Source organism: Chelon labrosus (assembly GCF_963514085.1).
Source record: "Chelon labrosus genome assembly, chromosome: 11".
NCBI classification, from domain to species: Eukaryota; Metazoa; Chordata; class Actinopteri; order Mugiliformes; family Mugilidae; genus Chelon; species Chelon labrosus.
The window spans coordinates 10385398-10406521 of NC_140344.1; the positions used below are offsets into that span (position 1 = coordinate 10385398).

General features: G+C 40.7%; 1 protein-coding gene across 2 annotated transcripts in view; it reads left to right on the forward strand.

The window, feature by feature from the left end:
- The window catches only part of nell2a (neural EGFL like 2a), a 76520-nt gene that overhangs the window by 10610 nt on the left and 44786 nt on the right, over nt 1-21124 (forward strand). For both annotated transcript variants that reach the window (XM_084555469.1, XM_084555468.1), the window contains exons 4-12: nt 1170-1343; nt 2713-2809; nt 5947-6019; nt 7101-7183; nt 7533-7661; nt 9791-9893; nt 12082-12173; nt 13688-13793; nt 16660-16788. In XM_084555469.1, the coding sequence (XP_084411595.1) occupies nt 1170-1343; nt 2713-2809; nt 5947-6019; nt 7101-7183; nt 7533-7661; nt 9791-9893; nt 12082-12173; nt 13688-13793; nt 16660-16788 (986 nt within the window). The remainder of the gene's footprint in view (nt 1-1169; nt 1344-2712; nt 2810-5946; nt 6020-7100; nt 7184-7532; nt 7662-9790; nt 9894-12081; nt 12174-13687; nt 13794-16659; nt 16789-21124) is intronic.

A 21124-nucleotide genomic window follows, 5' to 3' on the forward strand; every position in this document is an offset into this window, starting at 1 on the left:
ACATTTCAAGGCATAGTTAATTTGAGATGCATATTTGACAGTAAATCTGTTTATAACCACAGCCAATGAACCGTAATTAAAGTAAAGTAAATTTAGTACCTCTCTGTTTTGTCCTATTAGCAGACTTGAGATCTGTATTTGAAAAGCATTTAGATGTTTTACACACAAGTCGGGTAAACAATGCAAATCACCCTGTATGCCAACATATTATTCACAGTCCATCAGCGATCCACACAGTGAGTCTGTAATTGTGACTCGAAAACTGATGAGACACTATCTGCAGTTAGCATGCTAATGTTTTCCATTAGTTTGAGGTAGCTGAGCCGTTGGATGATCAGAACAGCCATCTGAAATCCACATAATGCGTTGATTGAACAGTTTGTACATTAAAGTCAGTCCTGAGAAGGGAGCTCACAGTGATGTTAATGACTTTCCCCGCTGCTGATTAGCTTCCCCAGCCATTCATATGCAACAACAAAGCAGCACTGCATGGTTTCATTTGGAAACATGGCAAGGCACTAATTCAACGTCAGAAGTGTTAGCTACTGCATTTACGGAGACAGGATGAATGTGCATGCATGGCTAGGTGAGAGTAAATCTATTAGATGTGCTTTGCTGATAATTCAGTTCCATTGCCTCACTTGCACGAGTGTCTATTTTTCTTTTGAATAATGTTTCCAGCCAATGACTCTCATTCAAATAAGTGTGTCTTTAAAGGCAGAGGTGATGAGTGTCTATCGGCAGCTCTTTCCATTAGTGTCACCATGCTCGGTGAACCTCAGTGGTGTAGAGAAGAATACTAATATTCCAATGTATAGAGATGAAGAACCACATGTGGCTGTTGTTGTGTGTTGCTGATGTTGCACTTAACAGCCATATAGTACCATTAGGTTTGACAACTGATGTGATTAAATTCTAAATAGTGTAGCAGATGTAGAGAAATGCAAGTGCACGGATTGGAAACGAGTGATGTGTTCATCTGTCAGTGCTGTGCTGAGAGGAGGTGATGCATGCAGCTTTTTGTGAAAAGAGAAATAAGGATTTTGTTTCAGTGATGAGGCTTGAATAGAACAAGACATATTGTGCTAAGCCGGGAATCAAAATTCTTACGGAGGCCGCCATTATATGGTTGTTGCTAGAAGTGTGTCGCTGAAACTTTTCTTCCGCAGGTTCCTGGAGCTTGAGAGCAGTGGTCAGCGGAGTGAGATTCGTCTACATTACCGCACCAAAGGCCAACAGGATCACACTGAGGTGTTCCCTTACAGCCTGGCTGATGACCAGTGGCACAAGGTCTCTGTGGCCGTCAGTGCTTCTCATGTCATACTACACGTGGACTGCAACAGGTAAGGTGCTCAGGATACATACAAGGAAATATAAAGTGAAGCCGCCTGTTGAGTAGTACTGGTATGACTAGAGATGCATCAATCTCATGCGTCAGATTAGTACCAACCCCAAACCAAAGTCTGTTTTCTTCATCAACATTATTATAAAATTCAGTTTGTTTCCGCGATCACTAATATTCTTTGTGTCATAAGCCACCAACTCACACAGCAATAACTCCTGTTGTTACTTTATGAAAAAAATATTCCAACGAGTGCACGGAGCGAGTGATACAGATTTTATATTTGGAGGAAAGAGAGCTCTCTCAGAGAATCGGCACTTGTTATTGACAGATAAGCTGAGCCGAGGTGCCGAAATTGTTATCAGGAGAGAAGAAGTTGCATTTGTGCGTTCCAACTTGAAATTCATTCATCAAATGTTGACATCATGTGTCATCTCTATTTTTCTCAAAAGTCTCTAAGGCTTCACTGCAGCAATGCCTGTCTTCAACAGATAAATGTATACATTGTGTACCCTTCATTGTTGCTGCATTTACAAAGAATGAAAATGTGAATTTATGAAGTACTTTAACGAGCTATTAAGCGTAAAATCTTTGATCTACAGAACAGGGACTCACTGGGTTCACGGCTCATCAGCAGTACTTACAGCTTTGCTTCTGGCCCCTATTTAACACAGTTATCAGTGTTTGGAGGTAGGAAGCTGTTGAGGGATCACATCCTTATCTTGTATACCCCATTCAGACTGATACAGTCAAGTCAAACTTGCATCAGTGATCTATCATAATGCGTCAACATTAATGAGATCTGATGTATTCTGCTTTTTGTATCAGGCATGAAAAAATAAATGTATGATGTTAAAATGTATGTAAGTTTAAATATCATGTCCTCAAGAGGAGAGAGAATAAAAGAGAAAACAGAAGCAAGCATCGATCTGGAGATGAAGCTGAAACTTATTTGGGTGAACATTCAGTAAAAAAGTAACTGCAGTTTTACAAGTAAGTTACGTGTTTGGTTCACACCGGAGCTGACTGTGACATCCAAATACTGACCTTGCACCGTCCCATGAGACTATTGCAGATTGAAGGCACCTTCAGGAAACATGCATCATACATGTATCTGCTGTGACCTGGATGTTACTATTTGTGTGCGCTGATCCTCCTTGGCACAATAAAAGTAGCAGACGGCAGCACCGTGTGTACCGCATAACGCATGTGACTATCCATATCCTCCTCAGGGAAAGAGTTAACAGAAGGATTTAAAAGGGCAGGACCTGCAGTGTGCAGGGAAATTACCCAAAGAGACAGCATTCAGACCGTCTGCCTGCTATTTTGTGATTTTTAGCTGTTGACCAATTCATGTGTATGTTTTTCAGGATCTATGAGCGGGTGGTGGAAGCCCCCTACATGGACATACCTGAGGATACCTCCTTCTGGCTCGGACAGAGAAATGCCGCTCATGGCTTCTTCAAGGTTAACGCTGCAGCACAAACCCCACCCCCTCTCAGAATATATGAATGCTGACGCCCGTCTTGATTTGTCATATTACTAAGCGATAAATGATTCAGAATGGCAAGAACAAGTAATTTGTCTCAGCTGTTGCGCCATCTTTTCAGCCCGTACTCAATCTTGGTTCACACTGTATCTTCTCCCTCTTTGTTTGGCTTGTTTGGTTTTATTTATTATAGCTGCTGGATTTAATTGCATGCATTTCTCAAGGCTTACCATTTTAATTTGAGGGTTGCTCTGCCTGCCGTAGGAATTGACATTTTTTTGTCATTGTTTGTTCCCTTTCCCTTAGTCTGCAGCTAAAGCCCTGTGCAATTATCTCAGCAACCCTCACAACGCTGATTTGGGAGAAATCATTAAATAGCCTCTGGACTATGCTCATTAAGCTTAGTCTATAGTGTTGTTTATCAGGCAGAGAGACATACAGTAGGCTATATCGTCTCTTTCAGACCGGACTGCTCTCCCCGCCTGGGGAGACATGTTGGGGCAAAATGTCAGCTTACCAGCAGCTATTAACTGTTTAAATCAGTCTTCTGGTGATGGTTTGATGGTATGATGAAGGTGGTACATGTGTGCACCTGTTAATGCTCCACACATTGTATCCTGGCTGTTGAATTTCCTCTGTGTTAATTGGTTGATGAAAGAAGCCTTGGAGGTCACCCACTAATCTCGTCACGTAGCGGCATCGCTCCTCGTCGCTCTCTGAAGCCTTGATTAGTTGCTGGGGAGGCACGTCTTCTTCTTAAAACACACCGCTTCATTAGTACACATGCGCTCGCACACACACACAGAAACAGTCAATGTCTGTGCGTGGGTGTTAGCCGAAGACGAGAGAAAAACACAGCCGTAGCAGCGATAGTAAAGACTTTAATAAGAACCAGTGTGTCTGCTCCTCTGCTTCACAACTCAATAAATATCTTCTTTACAGTCGACACACTCTGTAAGATAGCTAAGTCCGTCGTATTTTATCTGGTGACACAGTTGTTCAATTCCATCAGTGATGTGTCATTTGTATGCTAATGAAGGAAATTGCTCTACATCCTAACTTGAAAGAAACAATTTGCTTTTAATTCAAACAATCCCAAATGCATCGACAAACTGCTGTCGAAACATGCAAATCAAATTTTGCTTCACAGTCAGATTTCATATTGGGGTTGTTTGTTAGCCGGGCAGGGAACGCACCTCCTCGTCACTGTTTGTATTTTATAGAATTAATGCAACTGTATGATTAAGCCCTCACTCTGCTCCTTGCTGTTTTGCACAAATTCACGTTTACAGTTTCGTCTTGACTGTGCCACTGACACAGAGGAGTGAGCGGGGAGAATTAAAAATGTCTCTGTTTTTCAGTTGCCAGGAGGTGCAAAGCAAAATCTGGCTGCTGGTTGTTTTGATGGTGCTACGTAACCGTACAGGCTGTGGTTAGTCACACAGAGAAATCAAAATGATTTCAGTCTTTAATCCTACACCAATCAGGCATAACATTATGACTGCTGACAGGAGAAATAAATAACACTGACCATCTTGTGACAGCAGGATGCAGCCTGGCACAGGCACACACACACACTGATGGTTTAGGAACAATAAAAAAAAAACATGAAAAACAGCACAAGGTGTTGACCTGGCCTCCAAATTTACTAGATCCCAAACTGATTAAGTGTCTGTGGGATGATCCACAGAGGCCCCTCCCCTCAACCCATAGGACCCAAAGGCCCCCCCTAACAACATTCTGTTGCCAGACACCACAGGACACCCTCAGAAGGACCATGTCCATTCTCTGATGAGTCCCAGCTGTTTTGGAGGCACAAGGGAGACCCACACAATATTATGAAGGTGGTCATAATGTTATGACTGATCGGTGTACATCCCTGTGTTAATTATTTAATCAGTCTTATGCTATTATCAATCTCCACACATTACATTAAGTCACACTTTACTCTTAGAAGATTTTAAATCATCATAGAAGGATGTCATATGAAGTTGGTATTTAGATGTCATTTGGTCCCAACTAATCATTTCAATAAGTGACTGTTCTCTTCAAATATGGATCATCCCATGTTTGAGAAGTCACATCAACTTTTAAGCGATCTAATGGAATCATTTTAAACCACCTTGTTAATAAACCCCACCCACATAACCAGTGTCACTTGCAAATATGTCCCATTACTGAGGCAAATGCTTCACTTTGACTTAAACTCAAAAAAGCGCAGATGGTAACAGAGCAGCATTAATCACACTTCAGATAAAGTTTACTGCAATCGCGTGATGTGGAATTTGCACAGCGGCTACATATAAATGTATAGCTTCGTGGTTTCATTACAAGTTCGATAGACACAACTCCTATCTGCTTCCATTTCTGCACGATGCCGTGAAAAATCAGCAAATCATTTCCGCGAGATTTTATATTTATGACTGGCAAATTGAAGTGGCAAGACAATTTAAAAAACAATTTCTCCTAAGTTGCGTGGCTCCACTTCTGTAAGGGTAATAAATGCTCCCAAGGAGTGAAATGGGCCAGGTTACCACGGCAACGGAGTATCCGCGTGTGTATATGTGCGCACGTACGTATGTGTTTTGGAGTTTGGACACGGGACAAGACCCCATCAATTTAGACTTATGATACAAATTGAATCTGTGTCTCCTGTTTATGCTTATCAGAGGAGATGGGAGAATAAATATCCACAACTAAAACTTCGCATCACCAGTTCACTTACCTTCCTGTTGGTGTCCAGACATTAGGGATGATTCATCTGAGCGACAGTCTAGGAGACGTATTACCACAAAACCAACTTCTCTGTCACTGTCCAGACTGAAAATTAGATTTCCTCTTGCTTATACATTTACTGCTGTTTCACTCGGTTCACTTTTATGATTGCCGCTATTACCAAGACTCTTGCAAACAAATTTTGTTATTGTGTTTTGCATGCACTGCGTATGGTGGGGTCCCATTATCTCTGGTGAAAAATATACTATGAGCACAATTAAACAGCACCGCCCCTCTCGGTCCTCATTTACTTACTGCACATTAACATGCTTCATCCTGTTTTTGTTGTGTTCCTGCTCTCTGTTGATAACGCTTTGTTGTGTGTCTGCATGTTGCGCAGGGAGTAATGCAGGACGTGGAGATCCTGGTGATGCCACAGGGTTACATCTCACAGTGTCCAGATCTGAACAGAAGTGAGTGGATTCTCTTACTTAACACTTAAAAAGAAGCATTTCATTTAGTGTTTAATTTAATTTAAATTGCCCCGAACACTTAATTTTGTTAGCATGTTATTGCATAGATTTTTTTTAATGAACTCCCGAAACACTCTATACTCACTGGAGTAAAACAGATTAACACAATTTAGCTATTGAGAAACAATTTTCCATCAATAAAACTCTGGGTAATAAAATGTTTTGCAAAGTGTCAATTAGTCATTAAAAGCTGAAATACTAGGAGTCTCTCCCGTGCAAGTGGGGAGTATCTTTTTTTACCGTGACTGACTGATACTCTTGAGCACACATAGTATTTGTGAGGCGACAAAGCAAACAGTTGTTTACACCTAAGATTTCATTTGAGTAAATATAATAATGTAATAATCTGTTTAGACTTTTAAGCAGTAATCCGTGAGATTCTTTGAGTTGGAAAATGTTTTGTCGCAGTGCCGTTTTTGCAGTTAAATTACTTGCCAGTGCAGTGATACCCCTTGTCTTTTGTGTTACAATGATGTGTGTTTTTTTAGGCAACCTTCTTTTCCATGCCAGGTGGCTGTTGCAGCTCATTTGGTTGTTCAAGTTTGCTGGAGACAAACTGCTTTGTTTTTGCTGACAGAAACACAAAACCTCTCATGGTTTGAAATTTCCTCGTGGATTGTGTGTCCCCTTGCAAAAGTTTGCTTGCTGCATTTTTTCAGTAAATGAGGTCCTCCTGCTGAGGGGACACTCGAGAATACTCTTCCAGTAATAGAAAATGAAGAGAGAAACTGCAGCGAACTGCTGATTGTGTCCCTTAAAGAAAGAAAGAAACATAATAGAGAAAGTACATAAATAGAAATAGTAATAGATAGAAATATGTTTTAATATTGAAAAAGGTGGATTTCCTTTAAATTTCTTCACTATTTCTTGGAGGAATTAGGCGCACACCTTCTGTCTATACATGGCTATATTTCGATCTACCGTTATTGTCTTTTTTTTGCAATTACCATCAATGATCATAATGGCAATAACTATGCATTCCACATCCTACAATAACAGTATGTTGTCCTTTGTATCGTAGCATGTCCAACCTGCAATGATTTCCACGGACTTGTGCAGAAGATCATGGAACTGCAGGATATCCTTGCAAAAACATCGAGCAAGGTAATGTAATGTGATACAATGTGTCCTAGTTTGAGGATAGTCCTAAAACAGTAACTGTAGCTTTGAACTAAAGAGGGAATTATGTAGAATAGATGATCTGCTTGTGCTTCTGTCATTTATATTCATGCTAACAGGCGGCCAGAGACATATTAACAGCAGACGTTGGCTATTACTGAAATATTTTGTGCGTAAAAACATTTAAATGGTATTTAATGACTGACTTTAGTGATGCCACTGGTGTCCTTTTGTATCCCTGCTTTCTACACGTGAATATAGACACAGAATGAGGCTGACTCCTATCTTCTCTCCTTCTTGCCTTTTGTTTTTTGGGGGGTGGTGGCGCGAGCAGCTGTCCAGGGCGGAGGAGAAGATGAATGGGCTGGACGGCTGCTATTGTGAGAGAACCTGCAGCGTCAAGGGGGTCGTCTACAGGGAGGATGAGGGCTGGACAGATGGCTGCAGGAACTGCACATGCACGGTGGGGCTTCACACACGGGTGCTTGGCTTTGTGTGTGTGCAGATCAGCGAGTGTGCGCTGGGTACTGTACACGGATGTGTATGTCAGGTTAATAAAGAGCAAAGGAGGGCGTTCAGTTTTAATTAAGTTTGTCTGTCATACTGTATGGGATTGTTTTTGATCACATGTTTTACACAGGTGTGGGCATCATTAAATAGTGTGTGTGTGTGTGTGGACAGGAATGTTATTGTGTTTGAGGGCATGCACTTTTAATCACGTTACTGTATTTTGTGCTTGTGTGCACCGTGTGTATGTGAGACATACACGTTCAGTGCTCCCATTGTAAGTGTCCCCTTTTGTTGTGCTCCCCCGTGTGAATCAGGGTCTGTGTGGGTGTGTGTCTGGGTGGGGTAGAGGTGGAGAGTGCATGGGCCCCATTGTGGATAGCTTGTGTTGTCATTATTTCTTTGCATTAGAGGAGGGTTGCCCCAGTTACCCAAGAAAAGATACTGTATTAAAAACCTCCACTGTGCTCAGGATTAGGCACATCAACAGCAGTGCTTAGTAATGCTCCATTCTCTCAGGGGTCTACTTTGTGCTGCATAAAGTGTGAATAATTGCCAAAAGAAGAATTAGAGGCGACTGGAGATCTTGGGCTTGTACCATATCAGCAAACAGATTTCACCCCCTGTCAGTCTCCTCAGCTTTGGAACACGAAACTCATTCACTGCTACTGAACTGCTCCCACCAGCCAATGAGATGCCTTCGCGCACCACTACCCAACATGCAAAAAATAGAAAATCACATATCTCTCAGTGCACCGCACCTAATTGCTCTTGACAGATGATAATTATCATCAGGGATTTGTTCTACCCACTCATCCAATGAAATCGCTTCATTCGCCAGGAACGCTGTTTTGCCATTCCTGAGCTGCAATTAAGGAATTAGATGGGATATGTTCCTTACCTTATGTGTGGCAATTAGCTGCGACCTTTAAAATTCAAAGGTCATGCATTAAGATGTTATCAATTATGTGGATCAGGTTCATAGATGTTTCTGTCACAGAGCTTTCATCCGTGGAAACAATGTTAATTACAGGCACAGCCCTGAGAAAAGGAGCTAGCATTTAAATGAATTAAAAACGGCTTATTGTGGAAATCTACAAGTCTTTTATTTATTTTTTTTACCTTTGCGTTCTGCCAGTCCTGCAGCTATTTTAAAAATGCAACATATTACAGACAAAAATCCTATATACTAAATCCTAAATAATTCAAATATAGCTTAAACATGTTTTAGGAAAGAGTTAAAATAACGAATATGGTGATAATGTCTAGAATATATAGACCTAACTAAAGGAGTCCTGGGTAAGAAGGGTGCAAATGTCTTCCAAAATGAGCTTCTTTCGTGGGGTGGCAGTCTTAGCGATAGGGTGAGGAGCTCTGACTGCTCCTTCTCGTCGAAAAGGAGCCAATTGAGGTTGTTCTGGCATCTATCTGGTGAAGAAGCCTCCTCCTGTGCACCTCCTCTTGGGGATTTCCCAGGCACGGCCAGTTAGGGAGGGGAGACCCTGGCGTAGATGGAGAATTCACTGGAGAGATTACATATCTTGTCTGGCATGGGAACGTCTTGGGATCCCTTAAGAGGAATTAGAATGCGTTACAACAGAGAGCCTGTTGCTAATGTGACCCAACCTCAAATTCATTTAAATGCAAATCACACATACAGAGAGATATTTTATCTAGCTCACCCTCAGTTAAATAATAGACAAAATAATAGAAACACCCGTCAGTATAACATGAAATAGTTCAGTTGAATGACCAACTACAGCCCACAGAAGGAATGTACAGTTGAATGAACGTCACTCTAACTAAAAAAAAAGCTGAACACGATACTATTTATCATGCAATTTATTGTATGGGTGTTGTACTGTACGGCATATGTAGCGTACAGAGTGAATGTATGGAAGAAATTACCGTACAGAAATGGCAAATGTTTAAGGTTTAGAAACAGTGTCCATCACACAGTTTGTTTATTCTAAATTCTTCATATTGAGACCTGTCAGTATCTGTCAGTGGATGCCCCAGACGTCCTGTATCAGCTGGAGCAGTCACTCTTTAAACGGTGTATTATGTTATTTCTCTCTTTCCCAGAATGGCACGGTGCAATGTGAGGCCATCTCCTGCCCTCCCCCTCAGTGCCCGGCGGGCACAGCGCCTGCCTACGTAAAGGGTGCCTGCTGCAAGGAGTGCCAGCGTGAGTGAAGTACCCTTAACCTCAGCACCCTCCCACACTCACACAATCATGGACACAATTGTGAGCAAACACGCGCTCATAACAGCAATACAACCTCCACCATCAGATTTAGAGCACACATAACGCCTCCACAAGGGCTGCCTGACAATTGACCGGGGCTCTGCTGTGTTGCTAAGCTACCTCCTAACATGTCTCCTGAGATGAGCCCGTTCTTTTGCATATACATGGACCAATCAATTATTCACTAGCTGTCTTCAAAACACAGATGGCCACCAGTCACACAGACATGAGCCAGTAAAACTGGGAACACTGCATGCGATGCAAAGTAGTTCCTATTTATGGCATGACATGTTGAGGCTGTGAGGGAAGTGAAGAGGAATGAAACGTTAAAGGCATGAAATGATGAATACACTCACACTGGTGATGGCGTCTTTATAAATGTCCATTTTCTCAGTTTTGAGTGCAGATATGGTCTGGCTAGATAAATAATTCTGTTTCATCACATAGCTACATGCAGGGTCCTTTTTTCCATAAGACTTTGAGCTAAGCAATGAACTCTTATTAGCCTCCTCACCGCAGCACTCTGCATCTCATATTCTCTCAATTCCCCTCTCAATAAAAATGGATTTCAGTGGATATTATCTTTTCTCACCCCTTCATTGTTCTGAAAGTAACCCAAATTAAACTTAGAAAGATGTCCTATTTTCTTTTGAAATGCAAAAAGAACTTCCTGCCAATGTATAGTACAAAATCTCACGTGTAGAGAAATTTATTTCTTTATTTTGAGTCTTTTTAGAAGCAGACTTTATATATGTGTGGGGTTTCTGAGCAGATTTGACTCCACATCTTGTGCAGGTTGGCTCCATTTGAAAACTCCTGTCACAGGCTCCCACACACTTCTGCTGTTCCTCTCCTGCTTCGGTTGCAAGCAAATAATAGACGAGACTTAACTCGCTATCAGGACGAAACCATTAGTCCAGGATTCTAATCAGCCTGCGTCAGCATCGTTTCCTCTGACCCAAGGGTCACGGCTGCAACACAGGGGTTTCAAGCATGACACAAACATAAACACGTAGCAGGTAATACCTTTAAACACAATACCCCTGAGCTCACTTATCTCTACGAGGGAGACAAACACACAGCTAATTACGCATGCTCTGGCTTTGGAAAGAAGAGTGCCGCAAGTTTCCCCACTACAAAGACATGATTTGCTCTCCAAATTAAAGCCTTATCTCACAGCACAAGGCCTAGCAGGGAGGAGTTCTGAGTCTTTTTTTTTTTTTTTTGATTGTCTGTCAAGTAGAGCGTCAAACAGCTGTTTCAGAAGTCCCCTCGCTTTCATGATACACCACTTTGTGAAGGAGCATGGCCCACGGTGTCAATCATCTCTTCCCTTCATATCAGTCTGAATCTGTCTGACCCCAGCCCCTCATCAAAAATGCACTTTCTGTCCGTGTGTTTATTTTTGAACACACCCCTCCCACCCCCCTCAATTATGTTAAAAGTGCCTCTGCTTAGAGCTGCAGTGAGGAGCGCTTTCTCTCTCTACATATTAATTAAGTCATCACTTCCTCTGTAGCATTACGTAATTGGGTCTGTCGTGCAAGTTTTGGTTTTACTCTATTTACCTGAGGACTTTAAGAAAAGCTTTAAAACGCTACAAATAATAAGGGCAGATTACAGTGTGTGTATGTAAACAGCCCCGTTAAATGACGCCCTTGGGAGATGGGATCAAGATGTATGTAGGGATTTCTCTAGACACGAACTGAGAAAAAAATAGAGAAAGTGATCAGTCAAAATCAATTCTTTTAATTTATGAAGTTACACATACGTAACACAAGTAATTTATCAGTACTTTCTGTTGTGTTAAAGGCTAAAATTATTGGTTAAATTGCTAAAATAGCATTTTCAGGTTATTTCAGGTTAAAGTTATATTTTTTTCAATTAAAAACTAAATGAGAGTTTCCCCAGTAAATGATCACATTTAACCGTCTTAAACATCTTAAACATTTTATACCAACGCATGTTTTCAGATGTGAATTGCAGTGTTAAAAATAGAAATGGTTATTATGATGCTTAGTATGACACTGAATAAATGTGGATTACAAGAGAGCAGTGTGCTTTTATGTGTGTATTTACTTTGCATGCGTTCAGTGTAGTTATTTGTGGGTATTCTCTGTACTACCAGCTGTCTGCTTGTTTGGTGGAAGAGAGTTGGTGGAGGGAGATCAGAAGGCTGTGCGCGACTCCTCTGGCAGGTGCCTGCTGTTTGAATGCAGGGTAAGTAATGTTAGCTCACACACAAACACAGACTTAACCGCATTTAATAAAAGGGATAAACCCTTGTCCAGAAAGAGATCCCACAACAGGTCATGTGATTTCCATGGTGCAGCATGTCATGTTGACTAAATAGTCATTCCATAGCTACTGTGGCCAACCATAAGAGGATAAACCCTCAGCGGACCATCATGTGTCCACTTCAACTGAATTTCATTGATGTGACCCCTCTGCCCAAGACAGATTTCTCCCATGGGAGACAAATAAAGAAACCTTGACCTCAACCTTGACTCGTCACCACTGAAAATGGCTGAATTCTGCTGCTTGTGTTTACATTTGAAGGCCACAGCAGCGCACCTGTCAATCAGACGATGCCACCTCCAGGTTTCTGTACCAATCATCCGATAGTACAGTGGGCCCAAATCAGATTCATTTCCCAATTATTCAGACTATTTGCTTTGTCTGCTTGGTGCACCAGATGGGTGGGTCGCTCACTTTTGGGAGTAATTCACCTGATGACATTATACCAGACAGGCCCAATCAATCACAGAAAAGTGGTTTGAAGTTTTTAATCACCCACCTCTATCATAGCATCCAGCTCCTCCATGAATTCTGCAAAGCTCCATTAGAATCTGCAGTTTCCGACAGCTGTCTGGCTTGCTTGCCCACACCTGGCCCATCTGTAGTCCCACTTAACTGACTGGCAGTCCCAGGCAGATCAAAGAAGTGGGGACGGGGAGTGCTGTCAGTCAGCCTACTGCTGCAGATTCCTGCAGGCTTCCCCTGACAGCTGCTTGTCACGCCTCTGATCTTCAGTCTGCCTGCTGGCTGCAGGGGGGTGCAACTTTTGGGTGGTGGGTGGCAAGAAGTAAACGATGAGGCTTGTTTAGAAAGTTGTTGGCAGACTTTTGGGTGAAGTTTGTTCCAGAATTTCACACGAGCATACTCTGTGTGAGCCAAGGTCATGATTTCTTGTTGACAGACTGGCTTAAGATTATCCTCAAGTAAAATATTTGTGCACTAGAAACTGATAGAGAAGGCCTATTGTTTTTGTTCAACTGTCTCTGGGGTTAATGAGTCTAAATTAGCATCGGTTGGAGGTACACGGATGAGATCATTAGGGAGCCCTGCCAAAGACATGCAGGGAAAGGGAACTTCCTAATCAGTTTTATCCTCTGACTAAACACACATGCAGGGATAATCCAGAAGATTGATTCACTGTTTGTATAATAAGGATTCACCATGAATCATGATGTAATAACAGGCAGAGAGAGAAGAAGAGAGCATTTCCCCCTCTAGAAGTAGTTTGGCAAAAAAACAAAAAACAACTCTGATTGACCAGTGAGTAATTGGTTTATAATGAACACACAGGGAGGAAGGAGATTGGGACAATGAAAGAGGAAACACAATAGATGAATAATTACCTTCATAATTACCTCGAGGCCCTCAGCAAATGAACAAGGGGAAAGTTCATCTAAAGAAGTAGCTCATGAGGAATTTGTCTCTGCCCTTCTCAGGACAGGACCATGCATCGAGTGGTCCCCAGTGAGCCTTGTCCCGAACTCAACTGTCCAGAGTCGGAGCAGATCACTTTGACTGGAAGATGCTGTAAAGTCTGCAGAGGTATTGAAGAAGCATCCTTCTATATTTTGTTGCTCATATCTACAGCAATATTTTGTTTTATGTGATGTTTTTATGTTATAGATTACTGATTTGTATTTGTACATAGCTAGACAGACACATAAAAGAGGAGTAATATTTGAAAGGCCTTATAAAAAGAAGACAATAACTACTAAATGTAGGGCAGAGGTGTCATTACTGGTGTTTTTGTTAAACAATTTAGACTGACACTTGTAACGTTGATTGTTTAAAAAGATTCTTTGCTGTGAAAACACGTCCAAGATTTCAGATCGGTCAACCGATGACTTTCACGTTATATTTTAATATATATCATATTTTTAAATAACAATTTTCCATAATCTAATCATGACACCCTCCTACTGCAAGTCCCTGTATAAACAGTGGAACGACATCAAACAATCAACCAACTGGAAAACATTAATGCAAGTAACCCAACAGAGGAAGCTCAGAACTAATTAATAAAAATAAAAACTACTATGAATTAAATGAAATTATAGATAATCAAACTCGAACTTTGATAGGGTAAACATGACGTTTCTGTTTGCGTTGCATTAAAAGCATTTAAATTGTCGCAGTGTAGACCTTTTGTGTTTACATTTTAATATTATTAAATATTTCAAAATGAAAAAGTATCAAACTAAATTTTAAATTGAACTTCACTGAGACCTTCACCAGGAGCTTCACTGGGAACTTCATCCCAGGGAGCATCACATGGAGCTTCATAAGTGGCGCCACCAGGAGGAATTGTTGGTGGAATTTTGCATTCACCAACGTGATGTCATGCCATTCGATGTCTGCGTTGATGACGGTCTTCAGAGAATTGAAGGCTTGTTAGCAGCTAAAACAACAGAAGATGAAATACTGATTCCACAGCTGACATTTTATTGTCCAGTTGTTGGCAGGCTGCGTCCATCTATGCATATTTGATATGTAAATCCGTAGATTATCATTGCTTGGTGGTGAAATGATCAAATCCACTTACTTGCTGAGTGATGGGTTTAATTTCCTGTAGAGAGAGCAGTTGGAGCCATCCCTCCTTCAGCTGCTCATGTAGATTCATGACTTTCTGAATGCTGGATAAGTGTGCACATTCCCTCAAAGAAGAACAATGTTGACTGGGTCGTGACCACCAATTTTCTTTCAGCATTGTCGGAGAGAAAACACATGACAGAGATGATACAGCAGAGTAACAATTAATACGTACTGTGTGTCAGGAAAAGTGTCTCAAACACTACTTCTCTGGGCCCTTGAGTATCACTGATCCTCTGGTGTCTCTGGTGTCTATGTTCATGCGCTCAGGAACTCTACTAAAGCACTCAGTAACCCTGTAGACACTGGTATGCAATGAGGTTTGTAGCTGCAAGTCATTGTGTGTTATAAATGTAGAGAGAAAATTAGTTAAATCCAGTCAACACATTGTGCTCAAAGAGGCAACTGAACTCAAGACCATTTAACAGATTAGTCACAATGATGAAAAAAACATAACAATAAAAGTCAAAGTACATCGCTGATACTTCAGCAGTTTTGAATAATGTGACCCATGTTCCCTTTTGAGTATAGCCCTGTTGAGCTAAAGCCTAGTTGGAGGCCACCATTTTGTATTTTCTTTTTGGTATCAACCTGATTTCACTGCTTAACTGCCGTTTAGGCTATATGTTCAAATGAATTATTTATTTGAATTATTTATTGAAGAAAAGACAAAAAAATATTTTGTTTATAAGACCTACACCAAAGCATATGGGCTGCTCCTTCAGAATTCACAGTTTACTGTCAGTATCGTTCTGTATGAACAATACTGAGAACTTGTGCCAACTAAACACGTTGGGACGTCAGTCCGTTCTGATGTATCCAGACAGATTAAAACACTGTGGGAACTACTGACTCAGATAGACTTTGAGATTATATTGGGCAGCTGACTGCTTCCCATGGATGATCAATCAATTTATTTATTTACAGTTATAAGAGAAGTCGCTGCTACCCTTCCCTGCTTCCACTGTCTAAAATAAATGCAAATGACAAGAAATACCTGGCCTAAAATCCAGAGTCTTTGCTTCTTTCCCTGCATACGAAATACCGCTTGTCACGTCCCAGGTGTGTTCATTTGGTTTACAAGCGGATGTTGGATAGTGCTACAACTAATGTTCGTAACATCAACATGTATCCATTATGAACAACCTAAAAGTAAATTGCTGAAATTCAGTTATTGCCTTTAAGTGAGCTAATTATTTCAGCTGTTTTTCAACAGCTGTCACATAATAAAACCTATCACCATTAGTGCCGTCTTTTTATTAAACATTGTCAGATGTTTATTTATTCCTAGCTTTGAGCATTTTACAAACAATGGTTTTGGACTCTGACATGATTGGTGATGAGGGGATCGGATGCATCAGAAAAATAAAATAAAAGCTGTTAGCACATATACCCATGTTTAATAGAGATGTATCTTAAAGGAATAACTGGCATATGGTAGGCTATGCCTCTAACAGTCTTAAATGAATGGCTCCATGTGTTACTGTTTCATGTCTTTGAATTCACATCATTCAGTAAAAAAGATTTGCGTTCATTGGGATGGATTGTCTTTTCCAGGCAATTTATTTGGTTTTCTTGTTGTGGCGTGATGAAAATAAATGAGTAAATGGGGATCCAGTCTAAAAACAGTAATAATACCACGAGTGATTCGTAGAAAGAAATTATAGCAAATTGGTATTTTTCCACTGCGCTTAGAATAATGTGAGGAAAGGTTGTTACAGTACAAAGTGACCTTTCCTCTGCCTCTGAATGCCTCCATCACTGCTCTCCTCTTCACTCATTCTGGGTGTCAACCTTTTCCTCTGCGTCCCTTCTGCAGGTCATGACTTCTGCTCAGAGGGCCATGGCTGCGTGGAGCACTCTGACTGTGTGAACCTGGAAGCAGGAGACTGCTGCGTTTGTAAGGATGGCTTCCGCCCACTGCGAGACGATAACGCCTACTGTGAAGGTGCGGTGTGGCTCCGAATAACAAACCTTGACTTGTAGCTGAAGTTTGTTTTCCCTCCAAGAGAGAACATGTGATTGGTTTTTGTGAATGTACCTTGATTACATGAACAGAGGTCATGAGAGAAACTCTTTCCAGTTAAATTACTGTTATATTTACACTGAAGATTTTTTTTTCTCTGACAGCTAGGCCTCACCTTGTTCTCATTCCATTATCTCAAATACACACAGATTACGTTGCTTGACAGGAGCGTACACACGTTTCCATCCCAAATAGATGACACACGTAGAACTTAATTCATTTAGCCTTTAATACATTCACTGTATTTGCTGTTACGCAAGCATTATAAGTGGCTTCCATATTTATAATTACTTCCTCTGCTTTAATGCCAGCTAATCCATTTCTTTTACTCCTGCTGGGGTCATCCATCTCACAGTTGGCGTAGATCTTATTTTCCTACTTTCAAAAGAAAGTGTTTACTGCTTGTCATTGTGGAGCATTATAAAAGCAACAATTACAGACTTGCTTCGGGCATAAGGTAATCCAGTAGAATTAATTAAGACATTAAGTCAATCTTTCAAAATTGTAGTAGTTTTTATTATAATAAAGGCACCAAATGAATCTCTGCCCACATGATACCTGAAAGAACTGGCTGGTAAAATGTTTATTGCCACTTTAGTGCCAAGTTTACAATTGCTTTTGTCAGTTGATATATATATATATATATATATATATATATATATATATGTATATATGTATATGTATATGTATAAAATGGAAATGCACACAGCATAATTTGCAAAATAATGCAAAGATTTCTTCTAAATACCCATAAAAACACTTGTTGAGTTCAGCCTTATAATCCTTTTGTGATGGGAGACTGTAATTCCTTCATTACATGTATCCACAGCTTGTAATAACTGCTTTTCTGAATGCAGTTTAGATGCTAATGTTGGTCTTCTCAGTCAGTAGATTAATTGTGATATGAAAGGCTCTTTATATATGCATATATTCAGGGTCACTCTGCTGGGCATGGCATCCATCATCAGCAAGGTCATCCATTGCTGATTGTACACTAAGGCTCAGATGTCTCCAGCCATGTTGCACATTTAAGTCTGACACAATGCGATTAATTAGATCAGCACAGCTCTATTTTACAGACAGCATTTGTTTTTGAATGCCCCTCCATTTCTGCATTACCTGATTCAACAACATCCGCCACACCTCATTGAGTGGGTCATTACATGTTGATGGTGGAGCAGAGAGAAACCTGCTCGCAGAGGTCAAACGTTCACACGTGAAATTGACGGTGCTTGAGCAGAATCTGCCATCTTGAGTAAATTTCACCAGATGCATCATTAACAAATAATAACTTTATCATCTCCAATGCTATCCTGCAGTAAAAAAAAACAAAAACAACTAATTAACATCGTGTCTTAACTGCAACCCCTGTGTATTTCTGGTATTAATGAGCAACACTGGCATCAAAGTTATTCAGATTCTCGTGCCTCTGACCCTGACAGCTGCCCTGTCAATATTCAGCCTTCTTGATCTTCCTTTTTCAGTGTGTGTGTGCAGTTTTGGAGCATCTGTTAGTCAGTGCAAGCCTCGGCCTATTTTGTTATCTACAGTCCGCACACTGTCTGTAATATATTTTCTGTCACCTTCATCAAGATGAGGCTGAGGCGTCAATCAAGCAGCAGGGCTGTTAATGTTACTGTAGCCAGGGTGCTAAATGAAAGAGTAATAGTTCACCGCTTCAGCAGATCTCACAGTAATTTACTGATACGAGCAGTTGTCCAGGTAATTAGTCCGAAGGAATCTCCTTAATTACAGATAATATCTTATGTAAGTTAATGGGAAATAATGCAGTGGCATATAGGTTGTAATCAAATGGCAAATGCAAGTTTCATTCACCACAGCATCAAGTAACTGCTCACTTTGAAGACATCATTCAGACAAGCACAGTGCTAAAAGACAGTCTGACATATGTGTTCACATATTCTGACAATTATTTATGTTGTGCGCTGGTTTATATTTACTTCATAACATTTGTTCTGTTGTAATTCAGATGTGGTTCAAATATGCATATTTACATTTATTGAATAGCCGACTAGTTAGATTGCGGAACAAATCGTTAACATTATCTCTTAAAAAATACAATAGATTGTAAAACTACTCAACAACAACAAGCTCAAATAGGCTTCACCTAATCCAACAATACTACAATTGAATTTATGTCAATCAAGGCTGAGGTGCCTTGAGCAAGCACCCCAGATTGCTGGATGTGTCAAATGCAGGAAAAAAAAATTATTTCCCCTCTGGGATCAATACAGTATAAAAATCAAATTAGTTCCATTGCGTGTCATGGCTGGATGAAACACAGACCCTATTTAGATTTGAGTTTAAAATGCATCTTTTGTGATACGAGGGGAAGTAATGACAACCTCCAAGACACATTGCAAATAAATCACCTGACAAACCATCTGGTCTGAATCCCCAAGAATAGACTGTCAGTTAATAGAGTTATATTACGCAGCATGTCAGGATAAGAGTTGGTTGTCCTGGACAATTTGATCACAAGTGGATAGCGCCATATATAGATGTAAATGACCACAAAGATACAACATAATCAAGCCCCTCAAACCGCTTGACAAAACACATGGCCTGGGACGCATTTAACTATATTTCTTTTACGAGGACTATGTATTCATTGCAGGGTGAGTTTGTGTGAAAGCATGCCAACGCTCCAAAACAAGGAGAAGAGCTCTGAAGTATGTTGGCATAGCGCGTACGTGTATTTGTTTCTGAAGCACTTCTGTTTTCTTTGTTAACCTTGGAACAAATCAGCCAACAGCCACTGGGGCCTTTGACTTTCTAGCAGAAGTGATGTAGGAAGTAACACAATCGGAACACAAGGATTCATCTGGACATGGTTAAAACACAAGATAAACACAAGTGTGATTGCCAAACAGTACATTAAACACTAAAAAGAAGTGCAACACATTAGTAAATCTGGTAAATCTACACAGGAAATCTTCCAGACTGAAATTAAGGTTTAAACAGTAGCTTCATTCAATGGAGAGAGACTAATGAACAAAAACAAAGCAGCTATGATCAAGAACTTCCTATCATTATAGTAGAAAACTATTAGTATTTACTTGGTCACACATCTTCAGATTTGGTGGATGTACACAGCATTGTCAATTAAGCAGAACTCGCTGTAGAACTGTGCGTTATTGATGAACTAAAAGACACAACCAACTGAAAACGTGCAGAAAATATTATGCATTTCTTGCTAGGTTACACATTTAATATCCAAGCAGATCTTCAGCAGTTTGTTGTTGTAGAAAGGAGGATGAAGCAGCCCCTCTCATTATCAGTGTGAAAGTACCTACAAGCAGACAGGCTTGTGTCTCCAACATCGACACACCAGACCAAGACTATTCATCTCAAGAGCAGCCTGAGCCTCGTTATGAAATGAAACGGCAGTGTTTGTGGTGAGCTTATTCATCAGAGACTGCACAGAGAAACCTGAAATTGACTCAGTTTGCTGATGGAGCTCTCTCAAAAGCAATTGATTTTTTTTTTTTTTCTGTCTGTAACTCACGTACTATATGGTTGTGTGTGTTCTACATTTAAAATGAAAGAAGTCTTGCCAAAACATTGAGGGTCCTGCAGTTGGGCGAGACAATGTTTGTGTTCATGGAATAGATACACCATTTCATGGCTGCAAAGAGATGCACTGAAAGATGAGTGAAAACTGCTTTCTGTTGTAGATGAGTTTGTGTGCTGTGGTGCCTGCAGGATGAGATGAGAAGTCCATCTTAGAGGCGGTTTTGTATTGAACACAGCGGGAAGATAATGAAACAGAAAGACGTAGAGGCACATAGACCCATACACACACACAATATTTTTTGGGTGATGCCAAACGTAACGACAAGCATTACAAAAAGCAGAGATACTAGCTCTTTAAAACATTCCTAGGTCAGAGATGGGCTCAAAATAGCCGATGAGATCACTTCTGTGTAAATTTTTCATAGAAACAGCAGTAGGGAAAACTCAGGGGGATACTAGCCCAGCCTTTGTGCAAGTGTGTGTGGGAGAGTGTGTGTCTGCGCGTGCAGGTGCATTGCTGTGTGTGTTTGAGTGCTGAGTTCCCCAACAGAAAAGGAGACCAGTTTTTCTGCACATTCTCTTCTCACAGCACAGTCAGACTGAAAGCCTATTTTGCAACATGCATGCGTGTGTATAGGATAGAATTAGACAGAGGGGCGAGCAGCGGAGAAGTGACAGACTGTGTGATTGTCTCCAAATTGAACAATCAGTATAGTTCAAC